This window comes from Zingiber officinale, chromosome 8A (genome assembly GCF_018446385.1).
Source record: "Zingiber officinale cultivar Zhangliang chromosome 8A, Zo_v1.1, whole genome shotgun sequence".
Classification (NCBI taxonomy): Eukaryota; Viridiplantae; Streptophyta; class Magnoliopsida; order Zingiberales; family Zingiberaceae; genus Zingiber; species Zingiber officinale.
In genome coordinates, this window is record NC_056000.1 from 17,736,640 (window position 1) to 17,756,974 (window position 20,335).

Here is a 20,335-nt window from a genome sequence, read left to right on the forward strand (position 1 = left end):
AAAAAATCTAGACTTAATCCTGAACAATCAAAAAGCATGTTATAATAAAACCGGACTTGGATACAAGTCGAACTCAAATAAAACTTTCAACTCGTTAATAACCCAATACAAATCAACTAATCAAGCTTGGGTTCTGAAAGTGTGTTTGACCACGCAAGTAGGTATTAATCAATATTACATACCTAAAGAAAAAATATACTATATTAACTCGAATAAACTAAATCAAAACCCAAAACACAAATCAAAGAAATCAAAATTTAAAAATATTAAAACTCAACAAAATATAAATTATCACCAAGTTAATTATAACTATAAGAGGAATCGACACTGATCCGGCGGTAAGAATGGGGGACCCACTTCCTGAAGGGTCCCAGCCTGAGGACAGATGGAGGGCTGACTAAGCGGGTAAGGGCCGCGTCGAGCAGTTGAGCGGGTCCAAGCGGAGCCAGATATAACCCAGCCATCGGCTTGGGTTTCCGACGCCAAGGCGGGTGTCTGCCCGGCTGGAACCGAAGGGTCGAGCGGGTGTCTGCCCGGCTGGAACCGAAGGGCCGAGCGGGTGGTCCGTTCGGCCAGGATAAGGGCGAGGATACAAAGATTAGCCGAACGGTCTATTCGTTCGGCTCGGGATATGGGATGTCAGCAAAGGCATGTCTAATGATTATGCCGTACACAAGATTTCACGATAGAGGATCTTGCCGTCACATCATGGAGAGGTTGATACAGTAGCGGTATGGCCTTATGGATGCCCTTCTGACAGACTCATACCTGGGCATGGTCGAAAGCAGGTGATTGCTTTGATTGGCGCGCCCAGGCTCCTTCGAGAGGTCTATATAAGGTCTCCATTTCTTCACCGGAGGTACACGAGTCTTCTGTTTCTAAGCCACCTCTTTGTTATTCCTCGCCTGACTTGAGCGTCGGAGGGTCGTCGCCGGGACACCCCTCCCGGCTCGGTTTTGTTGCAGGTTCGCCGGAGCACTCGAGGATCTAGCAGGGAGCGCCACATCCCCAGCGTTCGTTGACCCCTGGTTCGGACAGGATCAGACACAAACCTAAAACCAAAAATTTAAATTAATGGCTAATAATTCAAGGGGAGGCTCCAGAATAGCTGGCACCTCCAAAACTAACTTACCCGACAGGGTAACCTAAACAAACTAACCCGGCAGGGTAATTAGGATTAGTTAAAGAGAGACCAAGTTTAACTTGAATCATGGTACTGGTGAAGTTTTTGGATGATAGTACGTTAGGGAAGCTTGGGCATCGCATGTCTAGAAAGATATGGTTTCGATCTAGTGCATTTGGCCAAGTGGAACTGACCGAAGCTACCCTTAAATGAATCCCAACCAGTTAGACCAAGTTTTAGTACTAAGCTCCGTGGACAGGACTATTCGGAAAACCTCGAAAGGTTGGTTACTTCTAATGGCGTCCATGTGACTCACCAAGCTTAGAAGTTTATCCGAAGAATGCCTGTTTGTAGAGACCAAAGCTAAAACTGAATCTAACACAAGTTAAACCAAAACTCCATAATTAAAAATCCAATCCATCTCACAAAATTATAGGATTCCCTGATTGACAACTTAGATCAGGTGAGATGACTAAGAATCTAAATTAAATTTCAAATTGAATTAATTAAATTAAATTTCGAATTAATTAAATTTTGAATTAAATAAATTAAATCTCAAATTAAAATTAATTAAATTAAATTTCGAATTTCAAATTAAATTTTGAACTGAATCAGTTAAATTTTAAACTAACCAAATTTCGAATTAAATAAATTAAATTTCAAATTGAATTAATTAAATTAAATTTTGAATTAATTAAATTAAATTTTGAATTAAATAAATTAAATCTCAAATTTTGAATTAATTAAATTAAATTTCAAATTTCAAATTAAATTTCGAACTGAATCAGTTAAATTTTAAACTAACCAAATTTCGAATTAAATAACTAAAATGAATTATGATTAATTTACTTTTAATTCTAAAACCAAATTAACCTCAAAAACTAGTCTTAAAATTATTTTAATTTAAAAAAAAAAAAAAACGGGCCGGTTAGCCCTGGTATACCCTTCCGGGGCGCCCCGCCCGAAATCAACCCCGGGCGCCCGGAGTTCTCTATAAATAGGGGGCAGCAGGCGCCCCCAACATTTGCCACAAACTCCTTCACTCTTACCAAGGTTCTATCTGAACCTTAGTGTGAGTGTGTTCTAAAAATTAAATTTTCTTGCGGTAAAGACGCTGCCGCGACTCAACCGAGGTCATCAGTTCTATATTTTACGATGACTCCTCGGTAAATCCTTTTTCCTTGTCCAAAATTTTTTTAAATATTGTCTTAATATTTTTATTTAGAATATCTCTTTGATATAACAGTAGGAAACGAACAAATACTGGTGCTGGACCCTCTAATGCTAGTACTGACCCTAGGTTTCCCACAGATGAACTTAGGCTTAGATTTGAGTCAACCATTTATATGGCCATTAGGACTAAATGCATAGATAGATCGTTCTTTTTAGTTTCTTGTGCTCCTGTTATGGAGGTTATAAACTATTATAACCTACGAAACCTTGTTGAATGTACTAGTCCTGTAAACATAAGTCTGTGTGCTGAATTCTGCAACAACCTAGTAAAAGTAGACGACCTTACCTATACTACTAGGGCAGCAGGTACTGATATCACGCTATCACCTACGACGATCCGGGAGTTTTTAGGGTTACGTCCATCCACTTGTTCCTTTTTGTGCTATCCTCCCGGGGATCTACCATTCGGAGATCCCTACTCACATATCACTCTTGATACGATTTATTCGTATTTTTTTGGGGGAGAGCGAGATCTCACTGTGACGCAGTTTAGGTCTGTAGAACTTCGAGTCCAGGACTACGCTCTTTATAGGGTCTTAGTCTTTTGCATCTTACCACTGACTACTCGGGACATCGCTGTGATGCGCCCGTTCCACTCATTTTTACTCTATGCCTTGAGTCATAGGTTAGATATTGACATCAGCCTACATATCTTCTCCACCATTATCTACTCTGCTGGATATGTGACAAATAGTCGAGTCCACATGCCTTTTTGTCACATTCTGACAGCATATATGTCCTCGTTGCACATTGATGTCACTAGAGGAGGCATTCGTTGTATGACTGAGTTTGACGTCATAACAGCTAGGAACTTCTCTCTGGCTAGTATCCACATAGATGAGGGCGACGGTACTATGTCTTGGCGGAGGGGGGCACAGCACCAGCATGACCCAGGCGCGCAGGGGGAGGCCGAGCAGGATGAGTTCATGCTTGCACTATTTCCGGAGGAGGCCGTTCCACCTCCACCACCAGCTCGAGCACCACGTCACGCACCACGCACTCTAGCCGACCGCATGACTGGACTAGAGAGGGCCATGGCGAGTCTCCAGCAGGAGAACTCTGACTTTCAGCGTGACATGCGGCAAGAGGTCTCCGAGTTACGAGCTGACGGACAGACTCGACACACTGAGCTGATGACACTACTCCGCTCCTGGGGATCGGGACCACCTCCTTCCTCATTTCAGTAGCTCTAGTTGTAACACTTCAGATATCGACATCACTTGTAGGATACTTATTGATCTATCTAGTGTTCTTTCTGGTATGAATTGATCATGTACAATTTTAATAGACTAGGAGTTTCAAATTTCAAAAATATTTTCAAAAATGATTATTCTCAAATTATAGGTTAAAACATATTTTGTTTTCAAAACTTTCCTATTTTTTTAGATTTTCAAATAAAAGTTTTAGCCTTAGTGTAGTTCAAAATCCTTAGAGAATATGTACCCACAGGACTAGCTTTGAGCATCTCACCAAAACCCTAGGCTTACCTTGCTTGTGTTTGACAAACATAGAAAGGGGTGAGATGCATAGGCCACTTGCCTAAGACTTAAGATGCTTACTTCAGTGCATCGACATAAGTCTGGGCGTTAAATACAAAATATATATTAATCAAGCTAAGGTTGACCTTAACTTGACTAACCAAGTGAAAGCTGCTATCCTTTGATAAGTCAGTCAGTAACAAACTGGTTAGACATTTGATTTAATGTCAGGTTCAGGGGGAGAAATACAACTATTTCAGACTTTTACATTAAACTTTAAAATTATTTCTGAAAAAGAATTTTACAAAATCATTTTAAAACTCCTTTATCTACTATGAATATTTTAAAACTATGTTTGCAAACTAACTCGTATACAATAAGTTGTATTGGGTTTCACTTTTTATTTAAAATTGATTTTTAGATTTAACTTAGTTTTGAAAATTAAATCTAGTTCTCAAAATTTGATTGTCCTTGATTTGAAAGTTAAATTTTGCAAAAATTAGTTTTAAAAATTACTTTGTTATTGAAAAATTGTGAAAATTAGATTTTTTCAAAACTTAAGCTTACAAACTAAGCTTCTCAAAATCATTTTCCTGAGTTTTGAAAATTGAATCTTTTACAAACTTAGTGTTGAAAAATAAATTTCTTAGCATTTCAAATTAAGTTTCAAAATTAAGTTTCAAAAACTTATTTGAAAAACATTTTGATCTTGAAATTTATAACTTATATACTTATGTTTGAAAATTAGACTATCTAAACTTAGCTACTTTTGTAAAAGCTAAAAGCTAATGCGTTAAAACAAGTTTTCAAAAAATTTAAACTCTCCCAGATTAACTTGACATTATTTCTTACTTTGTCTGAAGTCTATGTTTACTTAATCCATGCTTATTTTTTTTGATGAATGCCAAAGGGGGAGGGTTAGGTGGTTAAGTTAACTGAACCAAACTGAAAATTCAAACTAACTTAAAAACCACATAAATGCATGTTTCTTGCATATGTTTTCACTAACTTAACCAGGTTGTCATTCCATCAAAAAGGGGGAGATTGTTGGTGCGGTTAGCACTAATGATTTAACCCAGGTTTTGATGAATGACAAATCAGGTTAAGTTAGTTTGTTGTTGTCTGACACTTTGATCGAGTGTGCAGGAGAAGTCCAGACAGGTCGACGGACTGACCGGATGTCTGGCACGAAGCCCAGCTAGGTCGACGGGCTGACCGGATAGCTGGTGAGAAGTCCAAGCGGGTCAACGGGCAGACCGGACGCTTGGCGAGAAGTCCAACTAGGTCGACGAGCTGACCGGATAGCTGGCGAGAAGTCCAGACGGGTCGAAGGGCTGACCGGACGTCTGGCAGGTAAGTGAGGTAAGTCACTGGAGGGGAGTGACTGCGAGGACGCGTTCCCGGGAAGGAAACATTAGGCGTCGATCCGGCTTAGATCCATTTCGGATATCTAAGTCGAGATCGTGACTAGATTCTGGTCTTAGAAAGACGGAATCTAAGTCATACTCTTTTCTGATTCATACTCAATTTGCTTATCTATACAACTGTCCTAACAATCTGTGTTGCAGGGTATATTTACCTCGGACTAACCTTTTCTTGCATGAGGACTTTCTGGAGAAGAGGGGTCCGGGCACCCGGAGGGGAACCGGGCGCCCGGAGGTGAATTATATCCAAACCGAGTCGTCGCCATGTGGAGTTCGCTGATTAGACCTGCCACATCGCACCAGGGCGCCTGGAAGGGATCCAGGCGCCCGTAGCAGCATATAAAAGAAGCCCTAGGGGTGGAGCTTCAGAAGTAACTCAGAACTCTCAGACTGCCTGCTCTACTGCTCTGCGCTCCTGCGACGCTAACGAAGATCCGACGATATACTCCTTTCCTGTTCTTTAATTCTTGTCGGTATTTTCTTTATTTTACTAGCATTACTGTACCTTAAATTGTAATCATTTTCGAACTGCTAGTAATTGCCCAACGAAAGTACTCACGGAGTACGGGCCTTCGAGTAGGAGTCGTCACAGGCTCCGAACGAAGTAAAATTCATTGTGTCCAATATTTATTCCATTGCGTTTATACTCGTTATTTTTCGAATCGATATTCACCCCCCCTCTATCGACGTTTCACGATCCAACAGATATTAATTAAGTGAGTTGTCAGTAACTCATTTAATTAGTGGGCATTCAATATCTTAAACATAGGGAGACTAACACACTCATGATAAGAAGGAGCCCATATAGTAATATGAGATTGGTGCGGTAGTGCAATAATAACTCTTTAGTGGAATGAGATATTATTGATGAACTTGAGTTGGGTGTTCGGGGCGAACACGGGAAACTCAAGCTCATTGGGAGACCAAAACCAATTCCTCCTCTCGGTTCCTATTATAGTCTCTTATTTATAAAGTCGTATATCCACCAAAACTCACTTTCTTACCCACCTCTTGGTGGCCGGCCAAGCCTAGCTTGGAGCCCAAGCTAGGGCCAGCCAAACCAAGCCAAGAAGGGAGCCAAGTTGTGGTCATCCCTAGCTTGGAGCCCAAGCAAGGGTGGCTGGCCACATTGAAATCAAAAAGGAGTTTTAAATTTTGAAATCTTTCCTTTTGTGGAAGTCATGGTTTTAAAAGAGAATTTTAAAATTTTAAAATCTTTCTACAAAGGATTAAGAGAAAGATTTGATATATTTCCTTATTTGTAGTTAAGAGAAAGATTTTAATTTTTGATAAAACTTTTCTTTTTGTAACCATCCACATGTTTTAAAAGAAAGATTTTAATTTATAAAATTTTCCTTTTATAACCAACCATGAAGGGATTTAAAGAAAGAATTTTTTTAATTAAAATTTCTTACCGGAAACAAATAAGGAAATTTTAATTTCATGTTTAAAATTTTCCTTGTTTGGATTTAAAGGGGTGGTCGACCATGACAAGAAGAAAAAGAAGTTTTAATTTTTTGTTTTAAAACTTTCCTTTTTAGTCATTGGCAAGGAATATAAGAAAGTTTTAATTATGTTTAAAACTTTTCTTATTTGCCAAGACCAAGGAATATAAAAGAGAGGGTAGAGGTGTCTCGCCTTTATATACATCTATTATTCTTCCTCTCTTATTCCTTGTGGCCGACCCTTCCTCTCCTTCTCTTCCTCTTTGGTAGTCGGCGGCATCATCTCTTGGAAATTGGTGGTTGGCCGGATTTTGCTTGAAGGAGGAGTAGAGAAAGGAGGTATTGTTTCCTAGCACCCCTTGAAGATTGGTTGGTGGCCGAAACTCATCATCCTTTGGAGGTTGTTGGTGGCCGAAACTTGTAAGCTAGAAGAGAAGTCTCGGGTGGATTTCCTCTTGGAAGATCGTCGCCCACACGACTTCCAAGAGAAGTAAAGGAATACAATAGAAGATCAAGAGGTCTATAAGCTACGAAAGGTATAACTAGTTATAAGTTTCCACATCATAACTAGTGCATCCTTTTTGTATAGATCTTGTAAAACCAAACACAAGAGGTTATCGGTTTTAAGTTATCATTTTTTTTATCGATTTTATTTTTCGATTTCATGCTTTGATAATGTGCTTTTATTGAGGTCTCTATAGTTAAACCTAGTTTAATGTAAGAAGATAAATCTCCAATTTCTTCGTGAGGCTTTGTCTAGGAAGTGGTGGATGATCTCATATCCAAGAAGGCCTAGTGCCTCGCCATGTTTAACCTGGAAGTCGATCTTAGAAATAGATATTTGATAACTTCTGTAATATGGTTTAACTTAGGAAGATCACATCGGTTGAACTTGGAGTAAGAATGTTAAGTTTCGTTCTCAATCCAAGTTTATCTTCTAAAGGGAAATTTAGATTAATAATGTTAAGCATAGTTTGTAATCCAAATTTAACTTTAGTAGAGCACATGAGTAGCTAGGATAGTTCTATACTTGTACACATTTTTGTATAGGGGAACTAGGACGGTATTCCGAGTAGCAACCAATAGGAGTCACTGCTATTATTTGTATGGCCGGAGATGAACCAACTATTAATTTTATTTGTCATAAAGTTAGGTTGACAAGATAATAAAATTAATGGGTAAAACCTCCTCTTACAAATGTTTGAATTAGTATACGTCCACACTATCGTGGCATACGAAATTCACGATGTTTTGAAGTGTTGGTGAATTTAAATTATATTGTTTGAGGAATCAATATTATTTTAAATTCTAAAGTTTTGACCAAATATTTTATTTTATGATTCTTAGGATTTCAAAATGGTTTTCAATCCTCTTGTTGTTATTTTAAAAGAAAACAAACTTACTGGTCCAAATTATATTGATTGGAAAAGGAACTTGGACATTGTTTTAACTGCTGAAGAATATAAGTTCGTACTTTTTGAGGTCTGTCCTAGCGTGCCTGATAAGGATTCTAGTGAAGAGGAGATAGAGAGATATAGGAAATGGGTCAAGGCAGATGAGATGACGCGGTGTTACATTTTGGCTTCAATGTCAAATGTGTTGCAACATTAGCATCAGACCATACCCACTGCCTATGACATGATGCTCAATCTCAAGGAACTCTTCGGACATTAGAATCGGGCTGCCAGGTAGGAGGCCATGAAAAACTTAATGACGACCACCATGACTGAGGGGACACCCGTGAGGGATTATATCCTCAAGATTATGGCTCATTTGAATGAGATGGAAGTCCTTGGAGCCGAAATCGATGAGGAAACCCAGGTCGATATCATTTTGCAAATTCTGCCCAAGAGTTTTGAGCAATTCTGCCTGAACTACAACATGAACAAAAGGGTTTATTCGTTGGCGGAATTTCTGATAGAACTCCAAGCGATAGAAGAGTTATTTCGTCAAAGTTCTCAAGTTCACATTGCTGAAAGCGTTTTTGCCTCTAAGCCGAAAGGCGGAAAGAAGAAGAAGAAACAAGTTGGTTCGGTAAAGAAAGTGATTCGACCTCAAGGGACTGGGTCGCAGGCAGGTGTGAAGAAGTCGAAGGGCAAGTGCTTCACATGCAAGCAGTCTGGACATTTGAAGGTGGACTGTCCTCGCAGAAAGGAGAACAATAAAAGTATATCTTATTCATTAGTTGTTGAAACATGTTTAGCGGTGTGTTATCTACTGGTACCTGGTGTGTAGATACGGGAGTCATTGATCATGTCTATAATTCATTGCAGGGGTTCCAGGAAACCAGACGACTATATGAAAGGGAGATCACCGTCTACATGGGCAATGCTACGAGAGTGACGACTGTTGTAGTGGGAGATGTTTATTTATCTTTTGATAGAAATAAAACTTTGATTTTAAAAAATTATCTTAACGTACCATGTTTTAGAAAGAACTTGATTTCAGTTTCTAAATTATTTATGGATGGATATTTTGTTTCTTTTGATGACAAAGTGGTTGTCAAGAAAAATAGGGTGGTTATCTTTTCTGGTGTGTTGGTTGGTAATTTGTATACTCTTAATCCAATAACTCTCATGATGCAACAAATGGAAATTAATAACACATCTTCTAATTCTAATAAGAGAAAACAACATTCGTAAATGAACCAAACATATCTTTGACATCTAAGGTTGTGTCATATTAACTTGATAGGATTCAAAGGTTAATAGCCAATGGATTTTTGGATTCATTGGTAGTGGAAAACTTTCCGACCTACGAGTCTTGCTTGGAAGGAAAAATGACCAAGAGGCCTTTTAAAGCAAAGGAGCATAGAGCCAAAGAAGTGTTGGAATTGGTTCATTCCGATTTGTGTGAGCCTATGACTATCCAGGCAAGAGGTGGTTTCGAATATTTTGTCTCTTTTATAGACGACTATTTTAGATATGAGTACATTTACTTGATGCGCCGCAAGTCTAAGTGCTTTGATAAGTTCAAAGAGTACAAGGTTGATATGGAGAAACGTCATGGTAAAAGTATCAAGACACTACGGTCTGATCGTGGTTGAGAGTACCTCTTAAGAGAGTTTAGGAGTTACTTATCAGAGGCCGGGATTCAATTCCAATTGTCTGCACCTGGTACACCCCAACAGAATGATGTGGTGGAATGAAGGAATATGACTCTTATGGAAATGGTTAGATCAATGATGAGTTATTCAGAATTACCAAATTCATTTTGGGGATATGCTCTGGAAACGACGACGTACATTATGAACTTGGTACCTTCTAAGTCAGTACCCTCTACTCCCACAGAATTATGGAATAGGCGTAAGCCTAGTTTAAAACACATTCGGATTTGGGACAGTCCAACATATGTGCTGAAGGGAGACGTTGATAAGTTGGAATCATGTGATGAAGTTCACTTGTTCGTGGGATATCCTAGAGGAACAAAAGGTGGTTTGTTTTATAGTCCTAAAGATCATAAGGTCATTGTTAGCACCAATGCCCGATTTTTAGAAGAGGACTATGTAATGAACCACAAGTCCATGAGTAAAATTGTTCTTGAGGAAATAAGAGATAACACTTCTATTTTAATACCAACGGTACAAGATGAGATACCACAAGTAACTGCAACATGTGTCACAAATGATGCACAATTACAGGTAGTGTCTCGTTGTAGTGGGAGGGTTGTTAGACAACATGATAGATTCATGTTTTTGGAAGAGTCTTCGGACTTGATCCCTGATGAACATGAAGCTGATCCCTGAACATATGATGAAGCACTTCAAGATAAAGATGCAACATCTTGGCAAAGTGCAATGAACTCTGAAATAGAATCTATGCATTCTAATCAGGTCTGGGAGCTTGTAGAATTACCAAATGATGTAAAAGTCATTGGATGTAAATAGGTCTACAAAAGGAAAAGAGGAACAGACGGGTAGGTGGAAACTTTTAAAGCGAGGCTTGTTGCGAAGGGGTATACTCAGAAAGAGGGAATCGATTATGAAGAAACTTTTTCGCCGGTAGCCATGCTTAAGTCTATTCGGATTCTTTTATCTATTGTTGCTCATATAGATTATGAGGTTTGGCAAATGGATGTCCAGCTTTCTTTAACGGAAGTCTTGAAGAAAACATCTATATGAAGCAACCAGAGGGATTCATTGCGAAGGGCAAAGAGCATCTTGTATATAAGCTCAATCGATCTATTTATGGACTGAAACAAGCTTCGAGATCTTGGAACATCCAGTTTGATGAAGTGATCCGGTCTCATGGATTTATTTAGCGTCCGGATGAGTCTTGTGTATACAAGAAAAATGACGAAAACGTGGTGGTATTTCTTGTACTATACGTAGATGACATTTTGCTCATTGGCAACAATGTCAAAATGTTGTTAGACGTAAGGGTATGAATGTCCAAGCAGTTTGATATGAAGGACTTGGGAGAATATGGACTTATTCTTGGGATCAAAGTAATAAGGAATCGCAAGAAAAGAATGTTGTGCTTATCCCAAGCTTCATACATCGATATTATCCTAGCTCGTTTTAGCATGCAAAACTCTAAGAAAGGTTTTCTACCTTTTCGGCATGAAGTACCTTTATCTAAAGAGATGTATCCTAAGACACCAAAGGAGATAGAGGAGATGAAGACAGTTCCTTATGCTTCGGCTGTAGGAAGCCTAATGTATGTAATGCTATGTACGAGACCGAATATCTGTTTTGTCGTGGGCATGGTTAGCATATATCAAAGTAACCCAGGATAGAGACATTGGACTGCCGTAAAATATATATTAAAGTACCTGAAAAAGACTAGAGATTATATGCTGGTTTACCAGACAGATGATTTGCTGTCTGTGGGTTACACGGATTCGGACTTTCAATCAGATAGGGACAATATTAAATTAACCTCGGAGTATGTGTTTGTTGAATCGGATGAGTGCGATAGAGGGGGAGGGGGTGAATATCGCACTCTTAAAAAAACTTTTCTTTTACTTTAGAAAACATAGTCAAAGTAAAAGGGACTCGTTCGGTTACTTGGTTCGAAGTCTAAGTCGACTCCTAATCTAAGGCCCGTGATCCTTAACCGCACCGATGGGTAATCATTATAACCCTTCTTTCCGAAAACCTCGGAAAGAAGCAGTGCGTACAGATAAGCAAGATAGTAACAACCTACTATCTTACTGATAAATGAATACAATGCAAGCCAAAATATGATATACCGACAAAAGTAGAAATTGAAGCTTGGTCGGTACATCTGGACAGAGTAGCTTGGAGAGTTGTAGAAGACTTGTAGCACGAGCAGCTTGCCTAGAGGAGAGCTTTGAGATGATCAGTAAGTGTTATCTAGCCTCAGACCTCGAGCCACTTTTTATAAGTGTCATTGAGGTTTGGTCGACCAATCCCTTTGTTCGATTGACCGAACCAGCTCCCTTCCTTCCTGGCTAAGTCTGACGCTGGCTCGATCTTTTGCATTAACTGGTCATTAAGGGTTCGGTCAACCGATCCCTTTGTTCGATCGACCGAACAGGCTCCTTTCCTGTTCGTTGAGATTTGTCGAGATTCGCATTTACTATGCCTTTAATGTTGATTGTTCGGTCGACCAATCCATGGGTGCGGTTGACCGATAAGCTCAATTTCCTTTTGCTTCTAATCGTTGCTGACAGAACTGATCTGTGCTGAGTCAACTTGGTTCGGTCGACCGATCCCTACGTTCGATTGATCGATCCGGCCGAACCTGCAACACAGAGTTAAACAAAGTATCCCTGCAACACAACGGTTAACACAGTAATATATATAATGCATGAGTAATATTAGACAGTAGAACTGTCTTGATCTCAACTTGGAAACCTTCCCGGTTTCTTCACTTTAATCAGCGACCTTAGGTTGTTCCTTTTAGGAACACGACTTCACTGTCGCTCCTCCAGTTGCATACCACAACTTACCTGCCAAACATTTGTCCTCCAGACTTGTTTGGACTTTGCGTGCTCAGTGTCTGATCCACTAAGACCTTTCATGCGATACTATATTTGCTAACAACAATAATAATGCAGAATACAATGGTAAACCTAAACCTATATTTGTTACCCAGGGATCAGACCCTCCAGACCTATCCACCTGACTTCCACGATCTACCGAGATTTCCCTTGCCTCGGTATTTAGCTACCCAGGGATCAGGTCCTCCAGACCTATCCACCTTGCTTCCACGATATACCGAGATTTCCCTTGCCTAGCATACAACTAGGACTTTCCAAGACTCAGTTGACTTCTCACCCTTGCCTAGCCATGACTAGGACTTCCCATGATCAAGCTCCATTAAACATACTTAAATATATTTGTCGAACATTAAAATCTTGGAGGTCGATTGCACCAACAGTGTTTACTTTGGGAGGTGGAGCCATAGCATGGAGGAGTGTTAAGCAGAAATGTGTTTCAGACTCCACTATGGAAGCTGAGTATGTGACAGTTTCTAAGGCAGCCAAAGAAGCTGTATAGCTCAGAAACTTCTTGATGGACTTAGATGTGGTTCATGGTTTGCCCAAAGTTATCACAATTTATTGTGATAACAGTGGTGCAGTAGCAAACTCGAAGGAACCACGAGCCCATAAGGAAAGTAAACACATTGAGCGTAAATACCACATGATACGAGACATCGTAAAACGAGGAGAGGTTATTGTCGCCAATATTACATCATTAGATAACCTGACAGATCCTTTCACTAAGGCCCTTCCTGCGAGAGCTTTTGATAGGCATGTTGAGGTGATGAGAATCAGACGTATGACAACATAGTCTTTTAATATTAGTGGGAGATTGTTGGGATGTATATTATAAGTCTAGCTTTTGTATGAACATCTATTTTGAAATATTTTTGAAATGAGAATCACTTTGGTTAAATGTTTGCATTTTATATTTATATATATGCCAATGCAGTTGTCTATTTAATTTATATTATTGATAACATAGTGTGTGGTGTCACACAGAAGATCATGTTATCGGTTCCTTATAAATTATAAATAGTAGCTCACAACCAAGATGGATTGGGACAAACCATTGGAACAGTTGTAGTGTAATTTGATATTAGTCTGTCTTGACTATAAAATTACATTAGTACACTATGTGTATATTGAGCAGGACCGTTTGAGGTTGTTTGATTTGTACTGATTACATAAAAGAATAAAACCTCTGTTATTATGGATATGCACCCTCTTAATCCCTATATAATAACAAGGACACATACTTAATATTTATTTCTTTAACTTATCAATGGGTGAAATTTATTCGTTAAATCAATAGGCCCGATGAGTTGGGAGATAGTACTATTTATATGGTGTGTTGTTGATTATAGAAGAAATCTGTGTCTTAATTATTTAGGCTGATGATGTCCCTTTGAGGAGTTCATAAGGATTATCATGTAAACCCTGCAGATGGACTTAGTCCGACATGATAATAAAGTTGAATGGTACTACTCTTGGAATCAGATGTTAATTAATTGAGTTGTCAGTAACTCATTTAATTAACAGACATATGATATCTTAAACACAAGGAGATTAACACACTCATGATAAGAAAGAGCCCATATTGTAATATGGGATTGATGCGGTAGTTCAATAATAACCCTTTAGTGGTATGAGTTATTATTGATGGACTTGAGTTGAGTGTTCGGGCCGAACACAGGAAGCCCAAGCCCATTAGGAGGCCTAAATCAATTCCTCCTTTAGGTGTCTATTGTAGCCTCTATATAAAGCCTCGCATCCATCCATCCACAATTTGGTTAATCTTACCTTCCTAGGGCCGGCGACAAAGGTTATAAAAGGGAGTAGGTGACGCCCCCTAAAATCTATTTTTTCCCACAATTCTCTTCTCCTCATTGGTAGGGCGACGGCTTGGAAAAGAGGAAGAAGAGGAGAACGCACCCTATCATAGAGCTTCTCTTGGTGGTCGACGGTTTGGAAACAAAGAGGGGAAGGGTGTTTATTGTCTTGGTAGATCGTCGCCCACACGATGTCCAAGAAGAGGAGAGGAATACAACAGAAGCTTAAAAGGTCTTTGGCTACAAAGAAAAGGTACAACTAATTCTTTGATTCTGCTGTGTAATCAGTTTAGTTTTCTTTGTATCGATCCTGAATACCAACACAAGAGGCCAACGATCTTGTACTTCGATCGAGGCGTGCTTTGATCCGTCAAAAACTTACTCGATTGATCAAACACATGTCTGATGGAACATGCGAGTTGCTAGAAAAAGTTCTATACTTGTACAATTTTTGTACAGGGGAAATTGAAATAGAACAGAATTCCAGTGCCTTCAGGTTGAAGGGGACTAACGTATTACGAGTGTCCCCATAGGAGCCGATCGATCTCCTATTTGGCTCCCGAGCGTAAAGTTGATTCGCTCGATCTTCTCTTTCAGCCTATCGACCTGCTGTAGAGGCAGCAAGCTCATGCGTTGGCCTATCGGCCAACGCCTATTGTTGTTGCTCCAATATTTTGGTCACTCGAGCTTGTATTAGTGCATCAAGATCTTCTTGCATCCACTGTTATGAGTCGTCCAGCGTCTTCCATCTTCTTATTCGGATGTAGGCTATGCTCCCACAGACGGTGCCAAAATGATCCTATCCGAATGAGAGAAGCTGGAAAGCTGGGGATGGGGTGACTACTGACGGGGTGAAGACCTCAATCATGCAAAACAAAACCAAACCAGGGAAGGGGTCCCTGGCGTTGGCCCTTCGACGCTTAAGTTAGAATCAGGAAGAGAGAATGAATAATCAAGAAATAGATAAATCTTGCCTTTCCTCATATCTGGCGTACCCTTTTATACTTTTCTTTGTGATTATTCATCTTCCCTTATTTAATGATATTAATTGCCATAGAAAGACTTCTTTGTCTTGACTTTCGTGCATTAATGATAGATGAAGTGTTCTTCTTTGTCTTGGTTTTTTCATATTTAATGATAGACGGAGTGTTTTCTTTCGTTTTCTCGTTCCCTCTTGTGTAATGTCATTTCTTGCGCCGGACTGGTGGTCTGAGCGACTTGTTTTCCTGCTAATCGAAATAACCTGCTACGGGTTTGTCCATTTATCCAACCGGCTCATGATATTCATTCATCTGACAAGAGGAGTGATCCGCTCAGCCATTCCTTTGTTGGTCGGGATAACCAGATAGCCATTCGTCTGACTGGCCGATGATGTCAATTCGTCTGACCGGCCGGGTGATCCACTCGGCTACTCCTTTGCCGACCAGGATAACCAGTCAGCCGTCCCCTCGGGACAGTTTAGTGGCTAGCGCATGAGGTGTTGCCACCATGAGGCCTGGGGTTCAAATCTCGGCAAAGTCGAGGTAAATGTCTCCTTTATGTGTTAGTCACTATTCCAAAGGCTAGTAGCCGCCCATGATTTACCTCCTTCTTGTTGGCCCTCGAATGGGTTGGCAGGGCGCTAGGGGCGAGCGTATTTACCTTTTACCACCAGGATAACCCGACAACCACCTTTGACCGAGACTCTTTTCGTAAGCCCGGGCGTTGACCACCTTGAGCAAGTTCCCGATACCGTGTCAATTGACCCGTGACATGTCGACTCTCCCTTTTCGCCGCATCAATAACTATAAATTAATTTAATTTACTCTAACAATATAAGAAAATATTATATAAAAAAAATCACAATGTTGCCTTAGTGTTTTTTTTTTTTGTAATTATCCCTATTAAATATGTTATAGTTAGCTTATCTAGAAAAATAATTCTAGTTTTAAGATTTTTAAATTTATTAATACCTAAGATATTTTTAAACCATCTTTGTATTTGCTAAAATTATTATACAACAAAAACTTATATGCATAGGATTAAAATTAATAATTTTAATCAAAATTGTTATAGCATAAAATTGCTATATATTCATACACTAATTTTAGTCAAAATCTAATGCACTTACTTATGAGTAATTCAATGATTATATTTATATATGTAAGTTTATAATAATTCTAGATATTACTGTTGACTATTTTAAAATTATTTGCTTAATAAAATGGTATTTTATTTTATTTTTACCGAATACTACTACTATGCATTCATCAAGATGGGAAGACATTAAATTGTTTACTATTATTGGCATTATAATTGGCATAAGCCAGTAAGGATAAATTGCTTTTAGCTATTCAAAATTAAAAGTAAAATTAAACACTCTCCTTGATAATAAGTGAAGTTCGCCATTCTTCAGTGTCTTTTCTGAAAATTTTGCCGTTTATCCAATTAGGAACCCTAAAATCCTTTTCTCTCCCAAACCAGCGGCCGCACAGCCGCTCCTTACCGTTCCTCTCAGCTCTCGCGATCTTTGTATGGATATCGTTGCAACCTCGCTGCCGGTCGACTAATCGTTCTTCCGTCCATCCGCCTCTCCTTGAGGCCATCGCTCCTCCTTCTGCCTGTTGTGAACTCGTAGGTTAGTCTCTTTCCTGGGACACCAAGTTTCCACTGTCCAGCTGCTACATCATCGTCCTTCTTCTCTCCAACGGCGTCGCTCTTCTTCAACATTGTCTCAACGATATTAGGCAATAAAATACTTTTGTTTAAAAACATAAATTTAGTCAAGTAATCTCTTCGTTATTTAGCATGAAGTTTGAGATTGATTATTTTTTTGAAAACATAACATTTTAGGTTGATATTGCTAAAATTTGTGTACTTTGTTCATTATTTGGTTTTAGTACCTATTGACGTGATAAATTTACTGATGTCATAAATATGAGAAAGCTATGTGCTCTACAATATATTAAGCTTTCTCCTTAAATGAATTTATTGGGAGAACCCAACTTATTTGTGAGAGTGTTGTTTTCTTGCAATAGTTAAAGACCTTTCTTTATATTGTATGACTATTAGTGATGTATAAAATACAGTGATCAAGTTTTGCCGCTTGCTTTCATTGGGTTTTGTGATGAAATATGAAGATAGTAAGGTATCTGAATTTAAAATTAGAAAAAACAGTATAAATAATCATTTTTAAATTTTAGCAGAGAACATTAGACCCATTGAAGCTTCCTGTGCTTATATAAATCTTCATTTAGTGTATATTGTTAAATGTTAGTCATTCTGTACTCTTTTCATATGTTAGTTTGCCGTATTTCAGACAAGGTCAAACTTTTGTTCTGTATTTTAAGGTCTTAAGAAAAGCATTTTGGACAATAGATGCAAATTTCCTTTTTTTATTATTAATTTTTGTTATTTTCTAGTACACATTTCAATGGCTAAACATGTTACCAAAATCGCTGGTCTAGTATCCACAGCCTCAATTTTGATATATGGTTCTATAAAAATAAATGTTAAAATTAACTGGCTTTGTTCTTGAATCATAACTTCTTTTGACCAATTAGAACAGTTTGGATTGGGATCTAGTTGGTTTGAGCTAAGAAAACCACCGGCAGGACTTGAGTCTTGAATTTCAACTGCAACCCAAAAGTACTCGAGTTTCTTGATCTGCTTGTGTCTAGCTGATGATTTAAGTTCCTTTAGTGAGTGCAACTGACTTAGAGAATTCAATCTAGAGGAAATCATTTGGAAGATCCATTACGCTAGAATCTCTACAACTTAATAGGATTGTAACAGCCATCTTCAGATAATATAGAAGGATGGGACTTCGGAGAAATACTTGATTCTAAGTTTCTTCCTTTGTTGCCTTCTTTGCTGAAGCTGGCCAATCCTAAAGTTAGTGGAGTTGTTTTTTGATTGTACATGCTAGCTGTTGATTCTCATGTACACCCATATAAATGTAATTGTTCCCACAAGAGAAAAACTTTGATGGAGCCCACAACAAGGCCGATAGCTGCTTGAGTTTTTTATGGGCATAAGTTGTAGTTCCGAGATGAGATCCTGCTGCCGGATTGATATTGAGACATCAAAGCAGTCAAAGAGGAAGGAATTGTTACAGGGTAAGGAGTGGTTTCACCTCCTCCCCTATTGCAGTGCAGCAGATGTGAACAGAAACTGGTGTCTCTTTCTGCACCACAGGATCATTGGGAATGACACTTTAATTTCTATTAATTTGGAGAATTTAAGATTTTCAAGCTAGATCAAAGTTTGTTCAGTTATATATAAATTAAAGTTAGTTCAATCATATATTAATATCCTTTGGTGCGTGAGGATTTTAATTTGAATCTCAGTCCTTGCCTAATTACTTTGAGTTCCATCTTAATCTTATGTGCATTTTTTTGTAGTATCTTGCCATCCATCTAGTCAAACCAAGTTAGCCATTTTTTGCAAATATCTTAACACTTTAGAATATTTTAGCTGCTGTATAATTAAATCTCATATGATGCCAGCTTGTAATCTTTTTTGTATAAGTGAGATTCCGAACTTGATTGTTCCCCCTTTTTGAGTTGTATTAGGCATACAAAAACCTGATGTCTGGATGATGATTGTATGTTTGATTATCAATGTGAGCCATGATAACTCTCTTTTCTGACTAAAATTGATGTGATGATTTTTTTTGGCTTTATTGTGGATGCATTCCTGCTGTTGTGATACTGGTAAATGGTTTGATGGTCTTCGGTAACAATCTTTCATTGACAAACTTCGCTACCATTGCATGCTTGACTGCATATGTGAATCGTAGAAATTAGCTTCATAATGCTAAAGTCTTGCTTTGCATCAAAAGAAGTGTCTATATCTTGCTTCTCGCCATATTTAATGTACTAATTGAAGGGGCATGTCATCTTGAGAAATAATATTGCAACTGTCTATTGAAGATGTTAGTGCATCACTAAAACCTTTGTTTGTTTTTTTTTTCCTGTAACTTTGTTCCTTGGTTTCAGGAGCCATTTTGTTTTGTTGATTCTTGTCTGGTTTTTGATGATACAAGTCCTTGCAGGTAGGAGACATTGTTGCAATAAATGCCACCTCTTCGGCCTCCTCTGCCTCGAATCCTGCTCAACAATGTCTCTTGCATGCGTAACGCACAGATAATCCTTAGACATATCAACGTTTCTGTCCATGATGGCACTGCCCTTGTGTTGACGGGTGCAAATGGTTCTGGAAAGACAACCCTCCTTCGTATGCTTGCTGGATTCTCTCGCCCCTCGGGTGGGGAGATCCTTTGGAATGGACATGACATCACGTCTGCTGGAGTCTTCCAGCAGTACAAGCTGCAACTCAATTGGTTATCACTGAAAGATGCCATCAACGACAAGCTCTCTGTGTTGGATAATGTACAATGGTTTGAAGTTCTCGAGGGGAAGTGTGGGAGATCATTGCCTGCGCTCGAGTTGATGGGAATAGGTAGGCTGGCAAATGACAAGGCAAGGATGCTTTCGATGGGTCAGAGGAAGCGATTGCAGTTGGCGAGATTACTGGCACTTGACAGACCCATTTGGCTGCTCGATGAGCCATCAGTTGCTTTGGACGATGAAGGTGTCCGTTTGTTGGAGTATATAATAGCCGAACACAGGAAGAAAGGTGGGATTGTGTTCGTGGCAACCCATCTGCCTATCCAGATCGAAGATGCAATGTCGCTTCGTCTTCCACCAAGATTCCCGAGGAGGATGACTTTCTTCGATATGGTCCGATGAATGTAAAACTTATGTATGTTTATTTAGACTGAATAAACAATGGAAGGCATAAACATGTGTGTTATGATCGACTCATCTCATAACCTGGCTCACTGTCTTCATCAGCCATGCTACTGATC

The 20,335-nt window shown here is 39.0% G+C and overlaps 1 protein-coding gene across 2 annotated transcripts; it reads left to right on the forward strand.

The window, feature by feature from the left end:
• Positions 1–16,900: 16,900 nt before the first annotated feature.
• Positions 16,901–20,296, forward strand: LOC122012850 (ABC transporter I family member 1-like). 2 transcript variants are annotated; one of them, XM_042569508.1, is made up of 2 exons: positions 16,901–17,210; positions 19,520–20,296. In XM_042569508.1, the coding sequence occupies exon 2, from the start codon at positions 19,542–19,544 to the stop codon at positions 20,214–20,216; it is 675 nt and encodes a 224-aa protein (XP_042425442.1). In that variant the 5' UTR covers positions 16,901–17,210; positions 19,520–19,541; the 3' UTR covers positions 20,217–20,296. The 2 variants fall into 2 exon arrangements, with proteins under 2 accessions (XP_042425442.1, XP_042425441.1); XM_042569507.1 differs by having other exon boundaries at positions 16,902–17,101.
• Positions 20,297–20,335: the final 39 nt, after the last annotated feature.